This window comes from Tenrec ecaudatus, chromosome 15, assembly GCF_050624435.1.
Source record: "Tenrec ecaudatus isolate mTenEca1 chromosome 15, mTenEca1.hap1, whole genome shotgun sequence".
Lineage (NCBI taxonomy): Eukaryota > Metazoa > Chordata > Mammalia > Afrosoricida > Tenrecidae > Tenrec > Tenrec ecaudatus.
In genome coordinates, this window is record NC_134544.1 from 23,591,418 (window position 1) to 23,612,259 (window position 20,842).

The following is a 20,842-nucleotide window of genomic DNA, read 5'->3' on the forward strand; positions in this document are numbered from 1 at the left end:
TTCGTTCAGTAACTTTGTGTATAAATCTGGTCAGTGAATTTTGTAATAGTGATTGTATCTTCCAAACTACAATTTACACTAAACCCTCAAATCTATAGAGTCTATAAGCTACCGTAAAAGTTACATAAATAATGGACAAAACGTGGTGTGTACATATAGCGAGGAATAGTGCACAGCTAAAAAGACTAAGGAGTTCACAGATGACCCTAGGAGAGACGAGTGTTGATGTTGTCAGGTGATAGGCTCCCACATACAGTAACCCAGGTTTAACAGAAAAAAACCCTGTCAGCTTCTAACGAGCCTTACAGTTGTTCTGTCTGAGGCCATTTTTTCAGTCACTGGGTCAATCCATCTCATCCAGGGTCTTCCTTTTTCTATTTTTTCCTGCCTTTCTACTTTCCTGAACCAAACATAATATTTTATTGATTGAATAAACCAAACACACATGCATGGTTTCATTTTTATAAAAATGCATATCCACAGAGAAATCAATTCTCTTTGGTGGGATGGCGGTTTGGACAAGGGAAGAACCATGCTTTGCACAATAGGAGGTAGGTGCTTGCTACTTTTCATGACTGGAGCTACAGTACCAAATGTCAGGATAACTTCAAGGTAAATCATGACACTAAGAAATACAATAATTAGGGATATCATTGGTAAAGTCCTTAGCATATACAATTTGGGAATAAATATTAACAATTAAAAACATGAAAGTGGTTACTTAGATATGGATGCATGCATGTGTACAGGAAGGTACATGCATACACATATGTGAGCATATATAGGTATACCTGTAGGCATATCATACATGATTCTGACTGCTACATGTCTGAGCAGCCTTCAAAAAGTTCATGGGAAACTTTTCTTATCATTTAATTAATAAATTTTTGAAGTTCCATTATATATTCTTACATCTAATAAAGCACACAGGGGACGGAGGGACTGATACTTCTGAGATACAATCAAGCACTTCAAAGGACTGCTTTATGGAATTGAAGATTTAGGACTTTACTGGTCAATTGGTACAACATAGAGTATAAAGTTTATGTTCTATATCTTAGCTTGGTGAGTAGCATCTGAGGTCTTGAAAGCTTATGAATGGCTGTCTAAGACACTACTACTGGTCTCTCTTCATCTGGAGCAAAAGACAAAGAAGGATACCAACGGCTAAAGAAGAATTCATTACACAGAATTTACTACCTACATGAACCCCAGTCCCATTTATCCAGATACCAGGAGATCTAGATGGGACTTGGCCACCATGGCTAATTGTCCTGACTGGAGCCACAATCAGTTCTATCAGATAGAATGGGAGACAGTTGAAACACACGCGCACTCACACATGCACACACACACACACACACAAACTTAAGAGAAGACAAGACTAGACTAGCTGGATCAACAGAGACCTGTTGGGTTCCTTTAAACTCTAAACGGAAACTCCTCCTAGAGCTAATCTTTCAAATAACTCCTGAACGGCCTATGAGGGTGTTCTCATTTGGAACACAGTGGTCAACATTTCCCCTAAAGCAAAGAGGAGAACACAAGGGGTAGGCAGGGAAGCAAGAAAAATGGATATGGGTAACAAGGATGGAAATAATGAGAATATTGATGCAATGAAGAAAATGTAGCCAAAATGATTGGGCAATATGTGTAAAATTGCTTAGTAGAAACCTAATTATCCTGTACAGATTTATAGACTTGGAAACCCTATATACAGTTACCATGAATTGGGATTGACTCGATGTCTGTGGTTTGGTTTAATAATAATAATAAGAAGAAGAAATAAAAATAATTCACTGAATGCCTATTCTGTGCCAGGCATTATACTATGGGTTTTTAAATTCACTATCTCATTTTAAGATAGGTGAAATTTTTTCATGTACTACCAATATCCAACCTCATTTGCTTAAAATACTCTGTTACATCACTTTACATGGTACTTGCCAAAAAATGTGAGTAAAATAAACCCTCTTTCAACATGGAAATATATTAAAAATTGGGTATATAAGAACAAACAAAAGACACAGCTGCATGCCACTAAAAGATAGTCTTTAGCTATGACATAAAGTATTAAAACATGTAAAACAAAAGATACTAGAAGTAATAGGGTATTAGAGGAGTAAGGAACAATAGAGAACTATATATTGAATTTTATTGGTGCAACAAACCTTTAGTCCTCAATCCAGATAAAATAATATAAAAATGTATAAAATACATTCATTTATAATATAGAAACAAAATCTTATATACTGGTAAGGTGAATTTCACATTATGTTAATATCTTTCACTTCATCATGATCCCAGAAATATCTATCTTAAACCAACAAAATTAGTGATAATTCCCAGAGGCAGTAATTCACGTCAAATTAGGAAAAGTAAAAATTATAAACATACATAAAAGACCAATAAAATATTAATATAGATATCTTTGGATAAGGAAGCTATGTGTATTTTGTTGACTTTTCTGCATTTTCAAATTTACCTATAATGCTTATATATTGCTTTCAAAATTAAAAAATCATTTAAAAGAAAACAAATGATAAATGCATATACTATTTACATGAATATACCCAGGGACATATTAATATGTTAAATATGTATGTATGTGGCCTTAAAAAAATTAATGGAAAAAATAAGAAGCAAAAGATAACAGCATTTTTTTCCTTAAACTGTTTGTGGGCTCCTTTTATACGAGTATATATGTACATTTAAGGGTAATTCTTTTTTTTTCTTTTTTTATGTTTTATTAGGGACTCATACAACTCTTATCACAATCCATACATATACATACATCAATTGTATAAAGCACATCCATACATTCCCTGCCCCAATCATTCTCAAGGCATTTGCTCTCCACTTAAGCCCCTTGCATCAGGTCCTCTTTTTTTTTTCCCCTCCCTCCCCTTGTGCCCTTGGTAATTTATACATAGTTATTTTGTCATATCTTGCCCTATCCGGAGTCTCCCTTCCCCCCTTCTCTGCTGTCCCTCTGTAAGGGTAATTCTTAATACTAGAATATTTTGGGTCATTTTCTGAGCTTTGTCTTTTATATAAGGCTTCAGTTTGGTTATTGACTTAAATAAAGTTTCTTTCAAATATTAAGGACCTCTAGAATAATTATTCACCTTTTTTTGCAAATCAATTTGAAACTCAACTTCCATCAATAAATCATTTTTTAATTTCTGCTAATCTTTCCAGTTTATGAACCTCTTGGGTTGAATGCTATTGTTATGGTTATTGTCATTAAGTGCCCTTCAACTAATTTCTCTAGAGTAGTAACATCAATGAATTTATCATCAGCTGCGTAAAGAAATTCCTGCATTATACTTTCTTTGTCTTAAGGATACCTTCACTCAGCAAGGTGGATCTCCAAGTATACTATCCCTGAATTTGCAGAACATGTTCATGTTCCACTTACTAATATTCTTCATGGATATAGAAATGCTCATGGCCCACTCATTCACCAAGGTTCTGAACTGAAAACCTCTCATAGAGAATTACACCTAACTGGTTTGATCAGTTCTCTTAACCTTTAAGGCTTTCCAACAGTTTTATGACTTTACTGTGAGGAAATTGACTAGAACTGTAAACCTTCCTCTGAATATGAAAGCATAGAGCCAAAACCAAACCCTCTGCCATCATGACTCACTGCCAGAGTCTATTCTGACTCCTAATGACCTTACAGAATGGCGGAGAACTACCCCCTGTTAGTTCCCCAAAACTGTAACTCTATCCAGCAGTTGAAAGCTTTGTTTTTCTCTGTGGAATGGCTGGTTGTTGCAAACTACTGATCGCTGGAACGCAGTCCAAAGCATAACCCACCACAGGACCAAGCTCTGAAAAGCATTATTCCAGAACAAGCAGCCCACTGCCATGAAGTCAATGCTGACTCAGAGCTACTCCCTGTGGGTCCCCAAAACTGCAACTGTTTACGGGAGAAGAGAGTCCAGTCTTTCTCCCAAGGAGCTGGTGGTGGACTCAAACTCCCGAACATACAGATCACAGCCCAATGCATAACAATTTCAAAAGTTTTTGTTGTTGCTGTTGTTTTCTTTGGTAATATCTAGCATTTAATTGATCATCTTGGAACGCAACTCTGCACTGAGCTGTCTTGGAGGGAAAATAGACATAGATTCAGATCCTGTTTTTATCAATACAAGTGATAGCCGAAAGAGCCCTTCATTTTATCAGCACAAATTGGATCCCTCCCCCGCCCCTCAGGTATATTACCTTTTTCTGTGCTTGTGAATGATTTATCTGCTACTATTTTGCCCTTTCATTCAGCTTTGCAAATTGTTCTTTCAGGAACTGTTTCACCAGTTAAAACAGCACATGTGTATCTGTAAACTTGAAATTCTCAATGCAGTCATAAAAATCTACCTTGCTCCTTGGGCCCAAATTCATTCTTCCAACCACTGTAAGTACAGGGGTGTGACAGCATTTTGTTGCTCTGGGCTTAGTCCAACTCCTGCTTTCATACTATTCTTGTGTATTAAAGATGATTTTCAAAAACTTGAGCACAAGGTAGGATGATCAAATCCCCTGGCTGCTGAATAGCCCTACTATGATATCAGTCTTAACCTGGTCCTTAGCCCCATTCTTCTGCCTTGTGACCAAGTTCTTAAATCTGATAACAGATCCCTGACTTTACATAACATGACCAAGCGTCTGTCTATGGCATGATCATTTATTTTTGTTTATTTGAGGTTTTAAAACTCTTGCTCATCTTCTACTTTCCTGACTTCAGGACAGACCTTTCTTTTTCCAAAGACAGTCCCGAAGAATTCTCGGGAGAGTTTAGTGCAGCAGTTTCCCTGTCCCATCTGCAGACATCGTGCTTCAGTAGGCCAAGGGTGGTCAATGTGTTTGCATTCCTAATAAACTCGCAGGAGATGGAAACTTTGCAGGCTCACAGCCCACGTTTTGAGAATTACGTATCTGCTATGATTTCTATCTATTTTCTTTTTTTTTGGTTTGTGGGAAGCATCCCTTGAAATTCGACTTTTCTGTTTCTGGTTGCGGGTGTTCCTGCACCCAAGGAACTCTTTTCTGATCCTCTTTCTTAATCTAACCATAATATGATAAAATAAACAATAATACTTCCAGTTCTGTTTTCAGAGATGATGGTGGTAGAGGTGACAACCCTCCATTTCTTCATCTATAAAACAGAAACAAAAAGACTCCCTTCTTCGTGAGCCCCTGAGTTTTCTAAAGCAGAAAGCAAGACACTGAGCAGAACTTGCCACAAAATGGGTGCTCAACAAATGTGCTATGACAGCATGAATACTAAGACTTCTGGGAGCAAATCATTAGTTAACATATATATTAGCATGTGTTCCAGGACACATAGTACATAGACTAGATAAGAACCCTGCTCTGCTGGAGACACAGAAAACAAGAGCTATAGTGAGTAGATGAACTCATCACCAAGTATAATTACCCATAGAAGCTTAATGATGTGTTCAATGGCTCCCTTACCTACTAAGAGGCCCCCCTGCAAAGTGGACCAGGTTGGAAGGATGAAGCAGAGAGCAAGATGGCAAAAGGAGAAAGTGTGGAATGGAAAAATAAATGAAAGTCATAACTGTATCAATGTTCCTGGCTTGTATGGGAGATGCTGATCCATGTACATTGTTCATAAAGCCATTGGCCAAGCAACAGAGTAGCAGTCATGCTATTGATGAAGAAAATTGGGAATGGACTTGCCCCTGTATTTACAAGGTCCTGGTGAGCAGGAAATAAGAAGAACACCTCACTCTCTGGCTTCTCCTTTGAAGATATATATATAGATATATATATAGATATATATATAGATATATATATAGATATATATATAGATATATCAGATATATATTTATATATTAGAAGAGATAAATGTTTTATATATATATAAATCTAACAAGGAAAATGTATCTTGTTTGATTGTATTTCCTGCATACATCACTGTAATGTCCTAGTATAGTCTTAATCCCCAAGGTAAATTGTAAACTAAATTATCATTCAAAAGAGGAAACACACCAATCAGTCTGTGCACATTTCTCTGGCCAACCATCCCTTCAGAAAGCACATACCCAAACACAAGCAGCTCATTTGCATTTTCTTTTGTTCTCGTGCACTGTAAATAGTGATAAAGTGTTTTGCTGAACATTCGGCAATTGACTTGCTAACTACTTTTTGAATGTCAGGAAGAACATACCAAGGAAAATGGAATGATCTAATCTAATCACTTGGGCTAATTATTTTCCGTGCCGGTCTTCTGAAGGAGCAGTGGCAGCGAATTCACCGACACGGCATTTATTTTCATTCGCAGGAGGGCATCACTGTGCTGCGACTAAAATGGCACCGTGGTGCTTCCTACAGAATGTGTAATGGGTCTGAACCATGAGAAGGATACAGTGGTTACACCCATTAACAGTAGTAAAAATCTCCTTTTAATTGCTAGGCAGTTGACATTGAAATGTATACAGTGTGCTGCAATTACCATATTTTTCCACAAATGATATGCACCATCCAAATTTGTTGGTTAATCAATCTCTTCACACCGCACCAACCTTCCAGGTACTTTTGTAGACACGCTACGCCATTTTTATAGCAATATGTAAAAACAAAAACAAAATACAAGGTTAAGAAAATGCCTCCCAAGGGACAGTATTGGCTAACAAGCAAACCTAATGTACTGTAGTGTCTTCTGCTGATACTAGGATATTGTTCACCTAGATCATCCCTGTACTCAATCACCAAAAGGTTTAAGAGCTATTAAAAACAAAAATATAACCCCAACCTGGAATCCACAAGTACAGTCCGATTCTTGGCAAGGCCCTGAATTGCCGAGCAGAATACACAGTCCATAGTGGTTATATGTCTTCCCACAATAGCTTTTCCCAAATATTAGCTTTTAGAGGCTCTCTGAAGTCCTGCAGCATGAACTTATTTAACTGCCTTTATTTAATATGCCTTTCCTTAAATGAGGGAACCACAAAAGGTGATTTATTATTTCTGCTGTCATTTTTTTTCTTTACTCAGAACTCACTTGCATCAAGTGGAGTCTGACTCATAGCAACCCTCAAAGAAGGCTTACGAGGCTGTGAGTATTTAGAAGACTGAAAATCCTCCTCTTTGCCTTGCAGGGTGGACAATGGTTTCAAATCGCTGCCCTCAAGGTCAGCAGCCTAGTCTGCAGCCACCATGGCTCTTTCATATGTGTTATTGTTGCCTTTCTTTAAAAAAGAAATCCTAATAAATAGAATACAGTTTTAGAAAATGCTATTGAACAGCAATTTAAAAAAAAACTTTTCTTTTCATTACATGGCTCTCCTCTTGACTGTGTAGTTGCTACAAATGAGCAGTGCCTCTCAAACTGCGTTCATTCTGTTCATAGAGAGTTGTCCCAAAGGTGTTTCATAGGAAGGAGCTCCGAATGCTGAAACAGAAATGCTACTAAGTAAATGGCTTTAAAACAAACAGACAAAACAATGTTTCCATGGAGCTTAGGAGGCATGGATTCTGGATTCAGGGGCTGGACCTAGGGGAAGATTTTCATGGTCAGTTCTGGGGGAGACCCTGGTCTCTTCAGCTTCTGCTTTTTGGCTTCCTGGAGACCTCCCTGTGGGCTAGCCTCATTCTTTCTTCATCTCGACCTGCTCACCTGCTTAATTGATTTCTTTTCTTTTCTATCCCGAAAGTTAGATCAACTCAAGATACAGCCTAGACAAGTGCTGGCATGTGGAAGTAACAAGACAGACCGTTCCACGATGGCAATACAACTCTGGGCACAGAGGTGACCCTTGACAACACGTAGTAGATTATTACCTGTATTCAATCCACTATGCCTAGCACCCGGATTTCTGAACAATGACAGGAGGCGTCAAGAGATAGAGATTTGGGATCCTAGGTTTGTGTGCAAAAAAATGGATTTGTCGTAAGCATAGAACGAATGAGGTACACTGCTTTTCACCAACTAGAATTCAGTGTTCATTATTCCAGTCCAAATTTGGTAATGAGAGAAACACAATGAGTGTCATCCACGTGGGTTGGGTTCCAGGATCCCCCGGACGCTGAGATCAATGAGAGTTCCAAGCACATGTCAGGTGCTTTGGTATTTGCACTAACTCACATGCTTCCTCAAGTCTACTGTACAGCAGTCAAAGACGCACATTTAAATACTATGTAAATACTACAAGTAGCTCCCTCTTAGTCTTTGTTTGGACAACTTAATTGTTTGTTTATTTTTTTTCCTTGAATGTTTTCAATACAAGTTTGATTAAGTCCATAAATAGGGAACGCAAGGGTCCAGAAGGCTACTCTATTCTTTTCAGACATGTTTTAAAAGCTTAAGTCATGCCTACTACTGCAGATGATGCTCCGGACAGGGAAATGAGGGATGTGTAACTCCTTTCCTTGAGGAAAGTGGCACTGTTTCTAAGTGCTTGGCCCCAACCACAAGTCTGGCAGTTCAAACCCGCCAGCCGCTCCCAGGGATGAAGTAGTGGCCATCTGCTTCCGCAGAGTGCAGCCTGGGAACCGGGGAGCCAGTGCTACTCTCTGCTCCGGGCCATTCCAAGGGGTTGGGATCCACTGGAACACAAGGCAGTGGGTTGTTTCTTGAGAAGCTGCTTAGGTTCTGTATAATTACAACTCATTGTAGACACCTCTTTAGGAAACCAAGGTGTTAATTGTTAATGAAGAAACTAGCAAGGAACTAGGGAAGCACAAGAGAACCTTGGGGCCATAGAGGTTCCGTGCTTGGCTGGTCACTGGAAGGCAGGGTGGCAGTTGGAATGCATGAGTCACTCCAGGGCAGAACTCTAAAGCAGTCCTCCCCTTTTATGAAAATTAGTGGAGTGGACACCCTCTGGGGGCAGTTCTCCTTGTCCTTTATGGTCCCTATTGGGTCGCTTTGAGTCAGATTTGAATCCACAGGAAAGAGTTGGTGTTGATTAGAGGAAAGCATTGGGAGGTAGAATGTGAGAACTCATAATTATGAAAATTCAAACTGTTTCAATGTTATCCATCATTTGAAAATTCATATTTAAAAATAATCAGTATTTATTGTGAGGTCCAATGATACTGAGCTGTGGTGGTGCCTGGACCTTATGGCATGAAACTCAAGATCCAGGGGATAATTGGGCAGGTCCCTCATTATATTTACCAGATATTAAATAAAGATGATGCCACACATCGGTGGTTAACATTATATAAACTGATCTACCTAGATCTGTAAATAATACATCAGGGGGAATAAACTGGAAAAAATATAAAGAAATACTTGACCTAACTCTCTTATCTTTAAAAATTGGAAACCATCTCTGACTCAAAACACAGATTTTGATTAAAACGCTGCTGTCTGATTTTGTTTGAGTCCTACTCAGGAGTCAGCCTCCTTCTGGAGGGAGGTGTGGTTGCGGTGCTTCTGGACCACTTTGGCATAAAATGCCCTTTGGGGCAGCTTGCCACCACTGTCAGCACTTCTCTTCCTTCCGAGCCACAGATGGTCCATTCACCTTGCTTTGACTATTAGGGTTAATTAGAATCATAGTTTCAGCTTGCCTTTTTAATACAGCATTCGATGGGTTAGTACAGAGTCTTTGCCTGTCCCTCTGGGGCCTTTGCTTACACCCTCATCTGTTTCAGAAAGAAAAAAAATAGATTCATAACCATCTCAAGGATAAAGTCACAACACTGTTTAAATTGTTTTCTCCAATGGAAGGAGGAAGGTAAGGAGAGGCCCCAGCCCCAATACAAGGAGGCCCTCAGCAAATATGTGTGATGAATGAACACATTCCACGGCCAACCCCATGGGCATTTAAACATCCAACCCTAACTGGTGATTACAATCCCGATTTGTCTTGTTACTAAAAGCCCAAACTCACGATTCCTTTCTCCTTATTTTAATAGAAATGCATATTTGATAGACTATCTTAAACCTTTTCTTGAACAGAGTATTTGCATATTCCAACGATACCCATAATTTGACACAGTAATGGGAAACAGTGGTTAAGAGGATTTTTTTAAAATTCTGAACTTGGACTTTACATTTAGACGCCTAAGTGGCACAGTGGTTAAAGCAAAGGTAGTGGTTCGAATCCACCAACTGCTCCATGGTTTCCCATAAGTATTTAATACTTGAACACTTTATGGTAGAGTTCCACTCTGGTCTACAGGGTCACTGTGAATGAGGATAGAAGACTCAAGCGCACTGGGGTATTAGGATTCTACATTTGCAATAATATTTCTACAAGGAGACTCCCCTAACTAATTTTGATATGATCCTTTTGGTAATTGCACTGTGAAGGATAATCAATATAGACTTTCCTGAGGCACTGCTTTTATAATGATGATCAAAGCCGATTGCTAATACAGGCCAATTTTCCATATGTGTGGAAATTAAGAACTGCTATTTAGGCAGAAGAAGTGGGATTGGAAATTTAAAAGAACTCCATTCAAACACAGAATTAAGCATGGCACTGGAGGGATAAATAGTATCCTATTTTATTTTGCATTAACTCTTCCTAATGTAAGAACCCTGGGGCACAGCGGTTTTGCGTTGGCCATGGACCCACTTCCGCAGTTAGAAACAACCAGTTGCTCTGAGGCTGAAAGACAGGGCTACCTACTCCCATAAAGAACCACAATTTCAGAAACTCACAAGCGCAGTTCTACCCTGTCCTATAGGGTCACTATGGATCCACATCAACTTTATAGCAGTGAAGATGCTTTTGGGGAGTGTACGGTATGGATTCCTATTCATGGCTAAAGGCCAAGGAAAAAAAACTCAATGTAGAAGCTTAAAAGCAAAGTTTTAAGAAAGGTAATTGATGATTTTAGTGTGGGGAAAGTCTATGGGAATGCCACTCACTCGACACATGAGGGCCCGTTCTCCGTGTGGCCAGCTGTACATGCCAAGACAATAGCAACAATTGCCATGCGTGCTTTAGTTAAAAGTACAAAAGTAGAGCAATTGCAGAAAAAATAAAAGGCCGTTAATATCGAATTATTGTGTTTTCTTCCATTACTGAACACCTCTGAGAGTTGATCATGTGTGAACATTGCCATGGTTATGTACAATAAATTAAATTTATGGAGCATAGCTCAGAAATTAAGAGCACTCTGTTCACAATTATAGGTTCTGAAATATCAATAGTATCTTCTACTTGGCAATTACTAAATAAAGGTGATAATGATGATATTGAGGAAAAAATAAGACCAAGGGACATCAAATTTATAATCATTCAGAATCCACAGTTGGTCTACTTTTTTTTTTAATCTACTAGAGTGTATTGTTTCATGTCCTTAGTACACTGTGCAAAACAGGTTGACTTAGGCATTGTGGGAACAACGTATTAATATATAATAGGAGCGTGCTGGTTCTGATTGTCCTAGTAGTCACTGCTCCTGCTAGACCTATGAGCAGAGGCCAAAATTTCTGGCACCACTGGCCTCTGCCAGAAGGTCCAGCAGTTGCAGCAGAGCTAGAAGAGGTTATTGAGGATGAAGGGAAGTATACTGAGCCCTCCCCAGTCAGCATACTGAGTCACAGGAGCAGGCTTTACCCCCACTGCCCACCTGCCAATCAAATAAAGCTTCAGACCTTGTGCCCAGAACCTGGGCTTTCTGTATCTCACCCATGGTGCAATACTACAAGAGTCTTGGTCTGATGTCTTTAAAACCATCTGGGGAAAATAATAAACAAAAGAAGCACTCTTTCCCATCAAAAACAACAACAACAGGAACAAAATATCCAATGAGGTATATGCTGTCCTAGTGGACTTTAAGGGATGTATGCATACCTCTCTGGCTGTTTTAAGAGAGTCCTTGTTTTTTGCACACATTAGATTTTTGAGATTGTTTGCCTTGCCAATGAGAAGTCTGGGTGGCCCTGAGCTGCTAACCATGAGGCCCAACGCTGGAACACCACAGCCACTCTGCCTGACAACCATGAGGCTGTCTACCCATCAAAGGTTAAAATCTTGGAAACACACAGAGGCAGTTCCGGCCTGTCCCATAGCGGCACTCTGCATAGGAATCAATTAGATGGCAGGGAGTTGGTTTTTGTTTGAGAGTCTTACTAATACATAAGTAATGTGGGTAAGAGGATTTTCCATTGTATCTCATGTAAATAGATCAATTGTTTAAGCTACATATTTCCATGAAAATAAAACCGACTTATTCCCCCCCTAAGACCACACATACACACACACACACACACACACACACACACACACGCAGTTACTCTCATGGAAGAGTTTGTAAAATATTCTGAAAGTTAAAAAACATACGTCATGCACACATTTCATTACATTTCTTATAACCAAGACTCAGAGAGCCAGACAATGAGCCAAGGATTGGAGTGGCCTAGATGAACAGCATGTCTCCAATTTTCAAATGTCTCACTAGCTGGTTAAGCAAACAGGGACAACACTGTCCAGGCACTGACAGAAGTGAAAGCCACCAACCAATCTAAATTTTCCCTGTTCTCACTTGTCTAGAGGAAAACACCAAAAGAAATATCAGTGTACTAGCAGGACATCGTTTTAGTGATTCCTCCAGGAAAGCTGAGAGTTGGGTAGGGACTAGTTGCTACTCTGTTTTCTACAGAAGAAGAAAATTATGTCCAGATATAGTGCAAAAGGATTTCTTTTGCTCGATCGTTGCAACTTGGCTATAGGCATCACACAATGCCAGGGGAAATAGCTATTATGTATTTATTCCCTAGAACACCCAAAGTTTTGCCTTGCACAGGGTCCTCTGAAATCAACCCTAGTCCCTAAGTCTTCACAACATCCCAAAGGGAAGGATTACTATTCATTTACAAAAGAAGAACGGAAAGATTAGAGGGTGACATAGCTGCCAAGATTGAACAGCTAATCGGCATTGACTGCTAACCACAAAGACAGTAGTTTAAACCCACTAATCACTCTGAAGGAGAAAGGTGCAGCTGTCTTCTCCCTTAAAGGTTTACAGTTTCAGACCCCCAAAGGGACAGTTTGACTCTGTCCTGTAGGGTTTCTATGAGTCAGAATGAACCTGATGGCAATAAGTTTGGTTTGGGGGTTTGAAACCACAATTCAAAAGCGTTCCTTGTTAACCAATGAATGAGTGATATGCAGGATGATACTCATGCCTCAATCTTGCCCTCATCTCGCCATTCCTTCTTTGGAATCCATGATCTTCAGTCATAGAGACCCCTTTCCCTTACTCATCACTCCCTGAGCTTGAAGCTTTGGCAGTCCCTCTACCTACTCAGAACTCTCCTCTACCCCCTCCTTCTCCCCAGTTCCATGCTCTCTTCGTTAAACCCTTATTTAAACCTTTTAGAACTCCTCATTGCTACAAGTTCCCTAACTTTTAACTAGAGGTCTACTTCTTATACTGGAAGCTTGGATCTGGGTCATATTTTCTTTCTATGTCCAAAGCTACATAGTAGAATGCTAGGTACATGAGGTACTCAATAGTAATGAGTTGGTTTATACAAATGTTGCACTTTAGTGACAAATAGAAACTTTGTTTTGCAGGCCTTTGGCCCTTTTCTGTTCAACTCCTTGCTGTGAAGCTTAATGCCTGTGCTAGATAAATAGTAAACAGAATCAACATTTTAACAGGATCCCTAGGTGGTGTTTATATACATATAGTACACATGCATACACATATATTCGTATACTCCTGGCATCTTGATGAAAGGTAGCTTCTGATTCCCTGTATCTGAGGTGGGAGTGTAAATTTTCAGCAGGGAGTCTAACAGAATTGGACCGGTTCAAATCCCTGCTAATTTGCTAACTCGTTATATGTCTGACCATCTTTTTTATTATTTAAAATACCTGTAGCAGAAAGCGAATGAATAATGAGGACATTTCATCTCACTACATTATAAATGCAAGTTTTTAGGGGGGTTTTTAACTTCCCCCGTAGTACTTAATCTCCCCTCTTAACTCACATTTAAGATGATTTTTCGTAATCTTTCTGAATAGCTTGGCCTATTATCTATTTGCAGAGTTAATGGTTGAACCAACCCTATGTATTTGAAGGAACATGTGTAGGTGTTAGAAGAGTAATTATCTTAGAAGTAAAGAATATGTGTGTTATATAGAATGTAGGGGTGTGTGTGTGTGTGTGTGTGTGTTTATCCACTATAAACCCCACAGCCATCCAGTTGATTCTGACTCACAGAAACCCTATAGAATAGAGTGGAACTGCTCAATAGGGTTTCAGAGGCTGAATATCTTTACAGAAGCATAGTGCCTGCATTTCTCTTTCGGGGCAGCTGCTGTATTTGAACAGCCAACGTTTCAGTTAGTAACCCAACATTTAACCATTTAAGCCACTATGACATTAGAGAAATCCCACTGCCATCAATTCATAGTGACCCTATATATAGGCTTCTCAGACTGTAAATCTTTATAGGAACAGACAGCACCACCGGGGCTCCAAGCATATGTGTGAATGTGTGATGTTTGAAATAAATAATATCAATTATCTACATACATATAATATATATTCCTAATAGAATCCATTGGCATCAGCCCCCCAAAAGCCTTCTGTGTAGAATGTGGATTAAGTCCATGGAGTGAGCCCTCATTTACATGTGCCTAGACAATGGATGATAGGAAGCATAAAATTAAGATAGAAGGAATATAGAATTACTGTTTCAAAATAATTATTGGCTACTCCACCCTATTAGGATGCAGCCTATGTAAAAGGACAGTGATACTAAAGGAAGAATTTCCACCTGCACTAAAGGCAGTGGCAATAAACGCAACTCCAGGAATTGACTGAAGCCATGGAAATGTCTCAACAAAAGCAGGCAATTCTGGAAAAACTCGTGGACACAAAGCATTTGGATGACAGCTATCTGCCCTACTAACTGGAAAATATCGTATCTGCCACAGAAAGGGTCTCCAGCAGAATCCATAAATTATTGAACAACATTATTGATAGCTCATGAAAATAAAATTTTGCTCAAGATAATCCACAAATGATTGCTGAGCAAATTATGCACAGACTTGGACTGTGAGAAGTTGGCAATCTCAGGATTCAAGGGAAGCTGGCCAGTCTGTGATACACAGAAGACACAACTCTACTGACTGAAGGAGGAATGACCTGGGAGCCCTGACTTCTGAAAATCAATGATTAAAGCTTTTGGTGTGGATTACACCTCAACAAAAAGAAGAAGGAGAAGGAGAAGGAGAAGGAGAAGGAGAAGGAGAAGAAGAAGAAGAAGAAGAAGAAGAAGAAGAAGAAGAAGAAGAAGAAGAAGAAGAAGAAAAAGAAAAAGAAGAAGAAGAAGAAGCCTTCACAACTACACCAATTGGGAACATCCTGATAAATGGAGATAATATTAAAACTATCAAGGATTTCATTGTACTTGGCTCCATCATCAATACCCATTGAAGCAGCAGTAAAGAAACCAAGCAGCACAACACATTGGGAAATCTTGCTTCAAACACTACTTCTTGCTGCTATCAAGTATATCCCCCCTCCCAGGGAGCCTACAGGACAGGGTAGAAATGCTCCAGTGGGTAGCTGAGGCTGCAACTCTTTAAGGACTAGACAGCCCCAACTTTCTCCCACAGAAAACTGGGGGCTTTGAACTGCTGACCTTGTAGTTAGCAGCCACAAACACAACCACTATGCCACCAGCACTCTATTTTGCTGCAAAAAACCTTTTTAAAGTGTCAGAAAGTAAAGACCTGAGGACGCAGGTCCACCTGACCCAAACTGTCCTATACTCCATTGTCTCCTCTGCACACCAAAGTGGAACAATGGAGAAGGAATACTGGAGAGTAGATGCTTGTGGAGCACGGGGCTGAGGAATGGAGACCGCATGATTGGCTCGCAAAGGAAGGGATCTATCTTGGGAAAAGCACACCAGAATTCTCTTTAGACATGAGGATGGTGAGCATTCACGCATCTGACTTATTATGAAGACTTCGGACCAGTTCCTGGAGAAGGATCCGCGAAAAAGAGGAGACCTGAGCTCACAGGTAACCAAAATGATGAAACTGGCACAGGACACAGCCACGTTTTGTTCTATTGTGTATAGAGCCACTGTGAGGCAGTTCCAAGGGGAGAGTGTCTAATAATGAGTACAGGAGCCCTGGTGGCGTAGTGGTTACAGGCGGTGCTGCTAATGGCATGGCCAACAGTGTGAAACCAGCCATGACAGCCTGGGAAACTCACAGGAGCAGTTCCACTCTGTCCCAGAGGGGGGCGATGAGTCAGGATGGATGGCAGTGACTTGTTGCTATCTTTAGTATTAACACATAAAATCAACTTTTAAGCATGCATTTTTTGCACTAGGGCGACCTGCTTTAGAAGGGAATCTAGAATTCTATTTGGAAGATTCAAGCGTGTTTTAATTTTCTCACTGATGTTGGGTCTAATGACTTGTACTGAAGAGCCAGGCAAACATTCCCTCCCATTCCTTTTAAGTCTGTATGAACAGTGCTCAGAGCTGGTCCTAGACTTCATTGCTTAAAACGTGGATTCCTTATGAATTAACTTCATGAATAATTTAAATGTGTTTAAAATTATAAAAGCAGATGAAAGTAAATTTGAATGTCAATGATAATGAGGTTCCTTTGTCCTTCATCTGATTTTTTTTATTTAAAAAAATCAATGAACTCTATTTCCCATACAAATTCACCCTCAGTCCTGCACAGTGAACTTAAGATGCTAGCTAAGACAAACCTTATCTCTATGTTTTCTTACATTAGCAATCAATGTTAGTCTGATGTAATAGTTAAGACAGTATTCTAATGAGCTCCCAATTAAAGAATACCATCTACAGTAGTTGTGAATCATATAAATTCTGTGGGAATGTAAACCCAGTCAGGAAGAAACTGTCTTAAGCAAACAAATGCATTACAACCCAAGATGTGCTCACAGAAATCTCTATTTTATAAGAGTAATAATGAGTATGATTCATACATTTAATATCTATATCATGTTTCCTCATAATAATTAAAAAATTGGTACCATTCTATAACATTGGCAGTTTAGTTACTACATACATTTCCTATAGAGTTTCTGTAAAGGAGTAAAATGAAGTTGAACATTTCAATAAAAGTAAGTAATATAACCAATCTATAAAAATAACATGCAAATAATTGATACATAAGATTAAAATCTAGATTTTCTAGAAATGCTAATCAATAGAAATTCATTTTATGAAATTACTAGAGAACAAGGCACAAGTATACCCATAATAGAATATATATCTGATTTCTAAGAAGAAAATTAATGTGACTGTATGTGTATTTGTGTAAAGTACAAGTCACTGACTTGTGAGTTTTATTTTCTCATCAATTTTTATGAATTTTCTCATGTGTCCCATGTCTTCACATTTTAATTGATTATAGAAATGGTTCATCACTTTGATAAAGTTAATAAGAATATGTACTATTTTATACCAAGTAAATTTCTACCTACATTTTTACCCATAGATTATAAGTATGATAATTTATTTGAACATCAATCTCAAAAAATTTTCATTCCTTTCTTCTGTAACTACTTTTCTCAAGATTGGTAGAATATTTTGTCATATTTTGATCAATGCAAGTAACAGCATAAGCAATTATGAATCAAACTGGAACATCTGAACCATCTTATTTGTATCACACAAAGCTGCCTCCCTTTACACTCTCTTTGAGAAAAGAAGATAAACTAGAAGTGGGTTGGTTGGGCAGCTAGTAGGGCACTGGCCTGGGCTCTTTAATCAGCCCACCTCCATTTGACTCACGGAACTGCCCGCAAGTCTGCGGACAGTTTTTTACCCTTCTGTGTCTACACATCTTTAGATATAAACTAGGGAAATGGTACCTGAGAGTGGTAGTGGAGATGGTGCATGCGTCTTGATTAATATTGATGTTTCCTCCAGGAGGAGGGGACGCTCAGTTGGATAAAGATGCGGCAGAAACCTTATAGAGCATCCCCCCTGTCCTATAGGGTCTCTATGACTCAGCATGGACTACACAGCAGTCTGAATGGTGCTTTTGGCTTCTTGATGGGGTCACATCTTAACGAAGAGCATGAGCTCTCAATTGCCACTAGCAACCAGCGATTGGACACCCTCCCTCATTTGTAGAAGAGCTCTACAGAGGCTCAGGCTGCCAGTGATGAGATGGATAAGCCTCTCCCATGCCTATTTGGACCACATTCTCGATGACAGCTCTGTTTTCAATAAAGGTGATATATGTCTGGGTTATTTTATGCCCGCCTTACTCCTCTTACGATTTCTCCATTGGTAGAGAGCGTGTCTGGGCAGGCGCATAGCCATTTAATATGTCCCACTTGCAGACTTTCCACCAAGGACATCATGGCGCATAAATGTCACATGGTATTGGCATTCAGTAACGTTAAACGTTTTATATACACATGCATAATTAAAATGATATGTATTAATTAAACTGGATTTTGTTGTTATCATGATATTGGCATTATTCTTTATGTGATTACAATAAGGAATAAGTGGTTGTAATAGAAATAAAAACAATGGTTGTAAATAAGAATACTGTAAGAATATTGTAAAGAAGACACATACCAGTCATGATAAAAAAATATGAGGAATTTATGGAATAAAACATTCCGAGTTACTAAGATTATTTACCTCAGAGCAACAGGAACACCAAGCGTAGAGTGAAGAGAATTAGTAACTCTGTCTTTATGTATCTTTAGACAGTTTTATATGCATCAAGTATTATCCCTCTCTTCATATATACACCTGTATATTGATATTCTCATATAGATATATATGCTCATGCATATCTAGATTGGCTAATTTACTGAATTGGTCATCAGAGGTTAGTATTCATACATATTTGGATCAGTTAACAATGAAGCATTGCCTGTCCAAGTGCTGTTAATTACTTGGATATAAAATTGAATCTTATGTATTTGCTAAGAGGATTTTACTTGTCACCAGCATAAATTCTAGTTTATTCCCAAACCACATTTGCCTTATGATCAGTAATATACACAATAATAACATTTCTAGAACAGTGATTTGGTATTACTGTACTTTGGCATTGCAAATATGAAAGTTCTTCCTATTTTCTTAGTTTCACCAACAGAGCAAAAGAGTACTCCAAATAAAATATGAGTAAATTAAACTGTTGTCATTTTCAGGGCAGCTAATATTTTACTGAGAATAGTGCTACCCCTAAAGCCAAAGCTTAAAATTGTCAGTCTGCTATTCTAAGCTTAATATTTATGGTTTGATCAAAGAGCCAACAAGTCCACTGCCTAACCAATGATATACATTATCATCCTGCCTACAGAGGAAAGTGCCTTCTGAATAAATGCTGAAGCCCAAGCACAATAGGTAGCATAATAATAGGACAATATAAGTAAGCAGCTATAATTTGTGTACCGTACCTTTTCATGTCTACTGAATAATTTAAGCAGCCTGTGATTTTTCCTGGACTCTTTAAAAGGCAAACTGATTTATTTTAGAGGAAAATTTCCAAACACTAGCAACCATTTTTTTGTTGTTATTACAAGGAGAAACGAATGGGATTCAAATGGTAAGCTCCTCTGTTCACACTGCATGATTCAGATGAAATTGGCTTAAAGAAATATATCATATGTGTTTATGTACGAATATATGTATATTTATAGACAATTAATTTACAGTGGCAAGTGAGGACTAACCATCTAGGTAATAGGAACCCACCTGTGCCTTAAATTTCTTTAAATTAGATTTTCACTATGATTTGTGCTCACATATATTTGATTGAACTATTCTCTGTCAACATTAATCCCTCCAAAGCTTCCAAGTTAACGAAACCAACACAGTTCAATGTCATATTGGAGACCTCGCCATCTCCAATAATGTCTTCTTTTTCCATGTAAGTGTGTGTGTTTGTACAATTCCTCTCATTCTTTCATATTGCCCTTCCCCCAGGTGTGGTATTTAGAACTTCTCGTTTGTAAATCAACACATCTGATGAGGGATAACTTTCGGTAGGCTTCAGACGAGTCATCTGACATCATCGCACTAAAGAGTGATGTCTCTGAACTTTACTTCCATGAGCAAGTCTTCAAACACTACACTTAAGCCTGTGTAATTAATTAACGAAGGGCAAGGCTACGTGTGGAGCACTGGGACTTTGCAATTTTGAATTAATAAGCCCAGGGGGTAATTCAGGGGTAAGCATGTAGAGGGTGGGTCTCTGTGACAGTGGCACTGCAAACACACCCATCTTGAGCCACCGACTTACCTAACACCGTGAGCTCTGCTGAAGCGCTGATGTTCTCATTTTTATAAGTGACAACACAGGTGTAAGTCCCACTATCATCATCTGTCACGTTGGAGATAAGCAAGTTGCTTCCACCCAATAGAGAATACTTTTTGGACCTATAACATATGAAAAATAGTGAGAGTAACATGTGTAGACTCATTGAGTCCAGTACCCAGTGGTTTACATAAAGCTCACACAATAACATATTAACCTTATAGACTGAATGATTAAATAACAAAGAAACTCTGTGTGATAAGGACTTACTAGCATCAGATTTGATGGAAACTTTACTCAGAGCAAGCTATTGAAAAACTATGCAGTAGCAAAACAAATGGTATAGATTAAACATGGAAAAAATTGTGATAATAAATATAGAGAAAATCTAATACACAGTATATACTCATGAATAAGCCGAGATTTTCATCACATTTTTATGAAGTTTTTGTGGTAAAATTAGGTGCGTTTTCTGTTATTCAGGTCGGCTTATACTCGAGTATATATGAGTATTCTCATTTTATATTTCAGGATGTAAAATTCTAGGGCAGTAGGTGTCCACTGTGAAATTCAATGACACGTGGCCTGGTTTCCAATTTAATAACCATCTC

General features: G+C 38.7%; 1 protein-coding gene across 1 annotated transcript in view; it reads right to left on the reverse strand.

Moving 5' to 3' along the window:
* Nucleotides 1-20,842, reverse strand: part of DCC (DCC netrin 1 receptor) — an 824,140-nt gene that overhangs the window by 629,126 nt on the left and 174,172 nt on the right. The window contains exon 4 of the mRNA XM_075533227.1: nt 20,217-20,353. Within this exon, the coding sequence (XP_075389342.1) occupies nt 20,217-20,353 (137 nt within the window). The remainder of the gene's footprint in view (nt 1-20,216; nt 20,354-20,842) is intronic.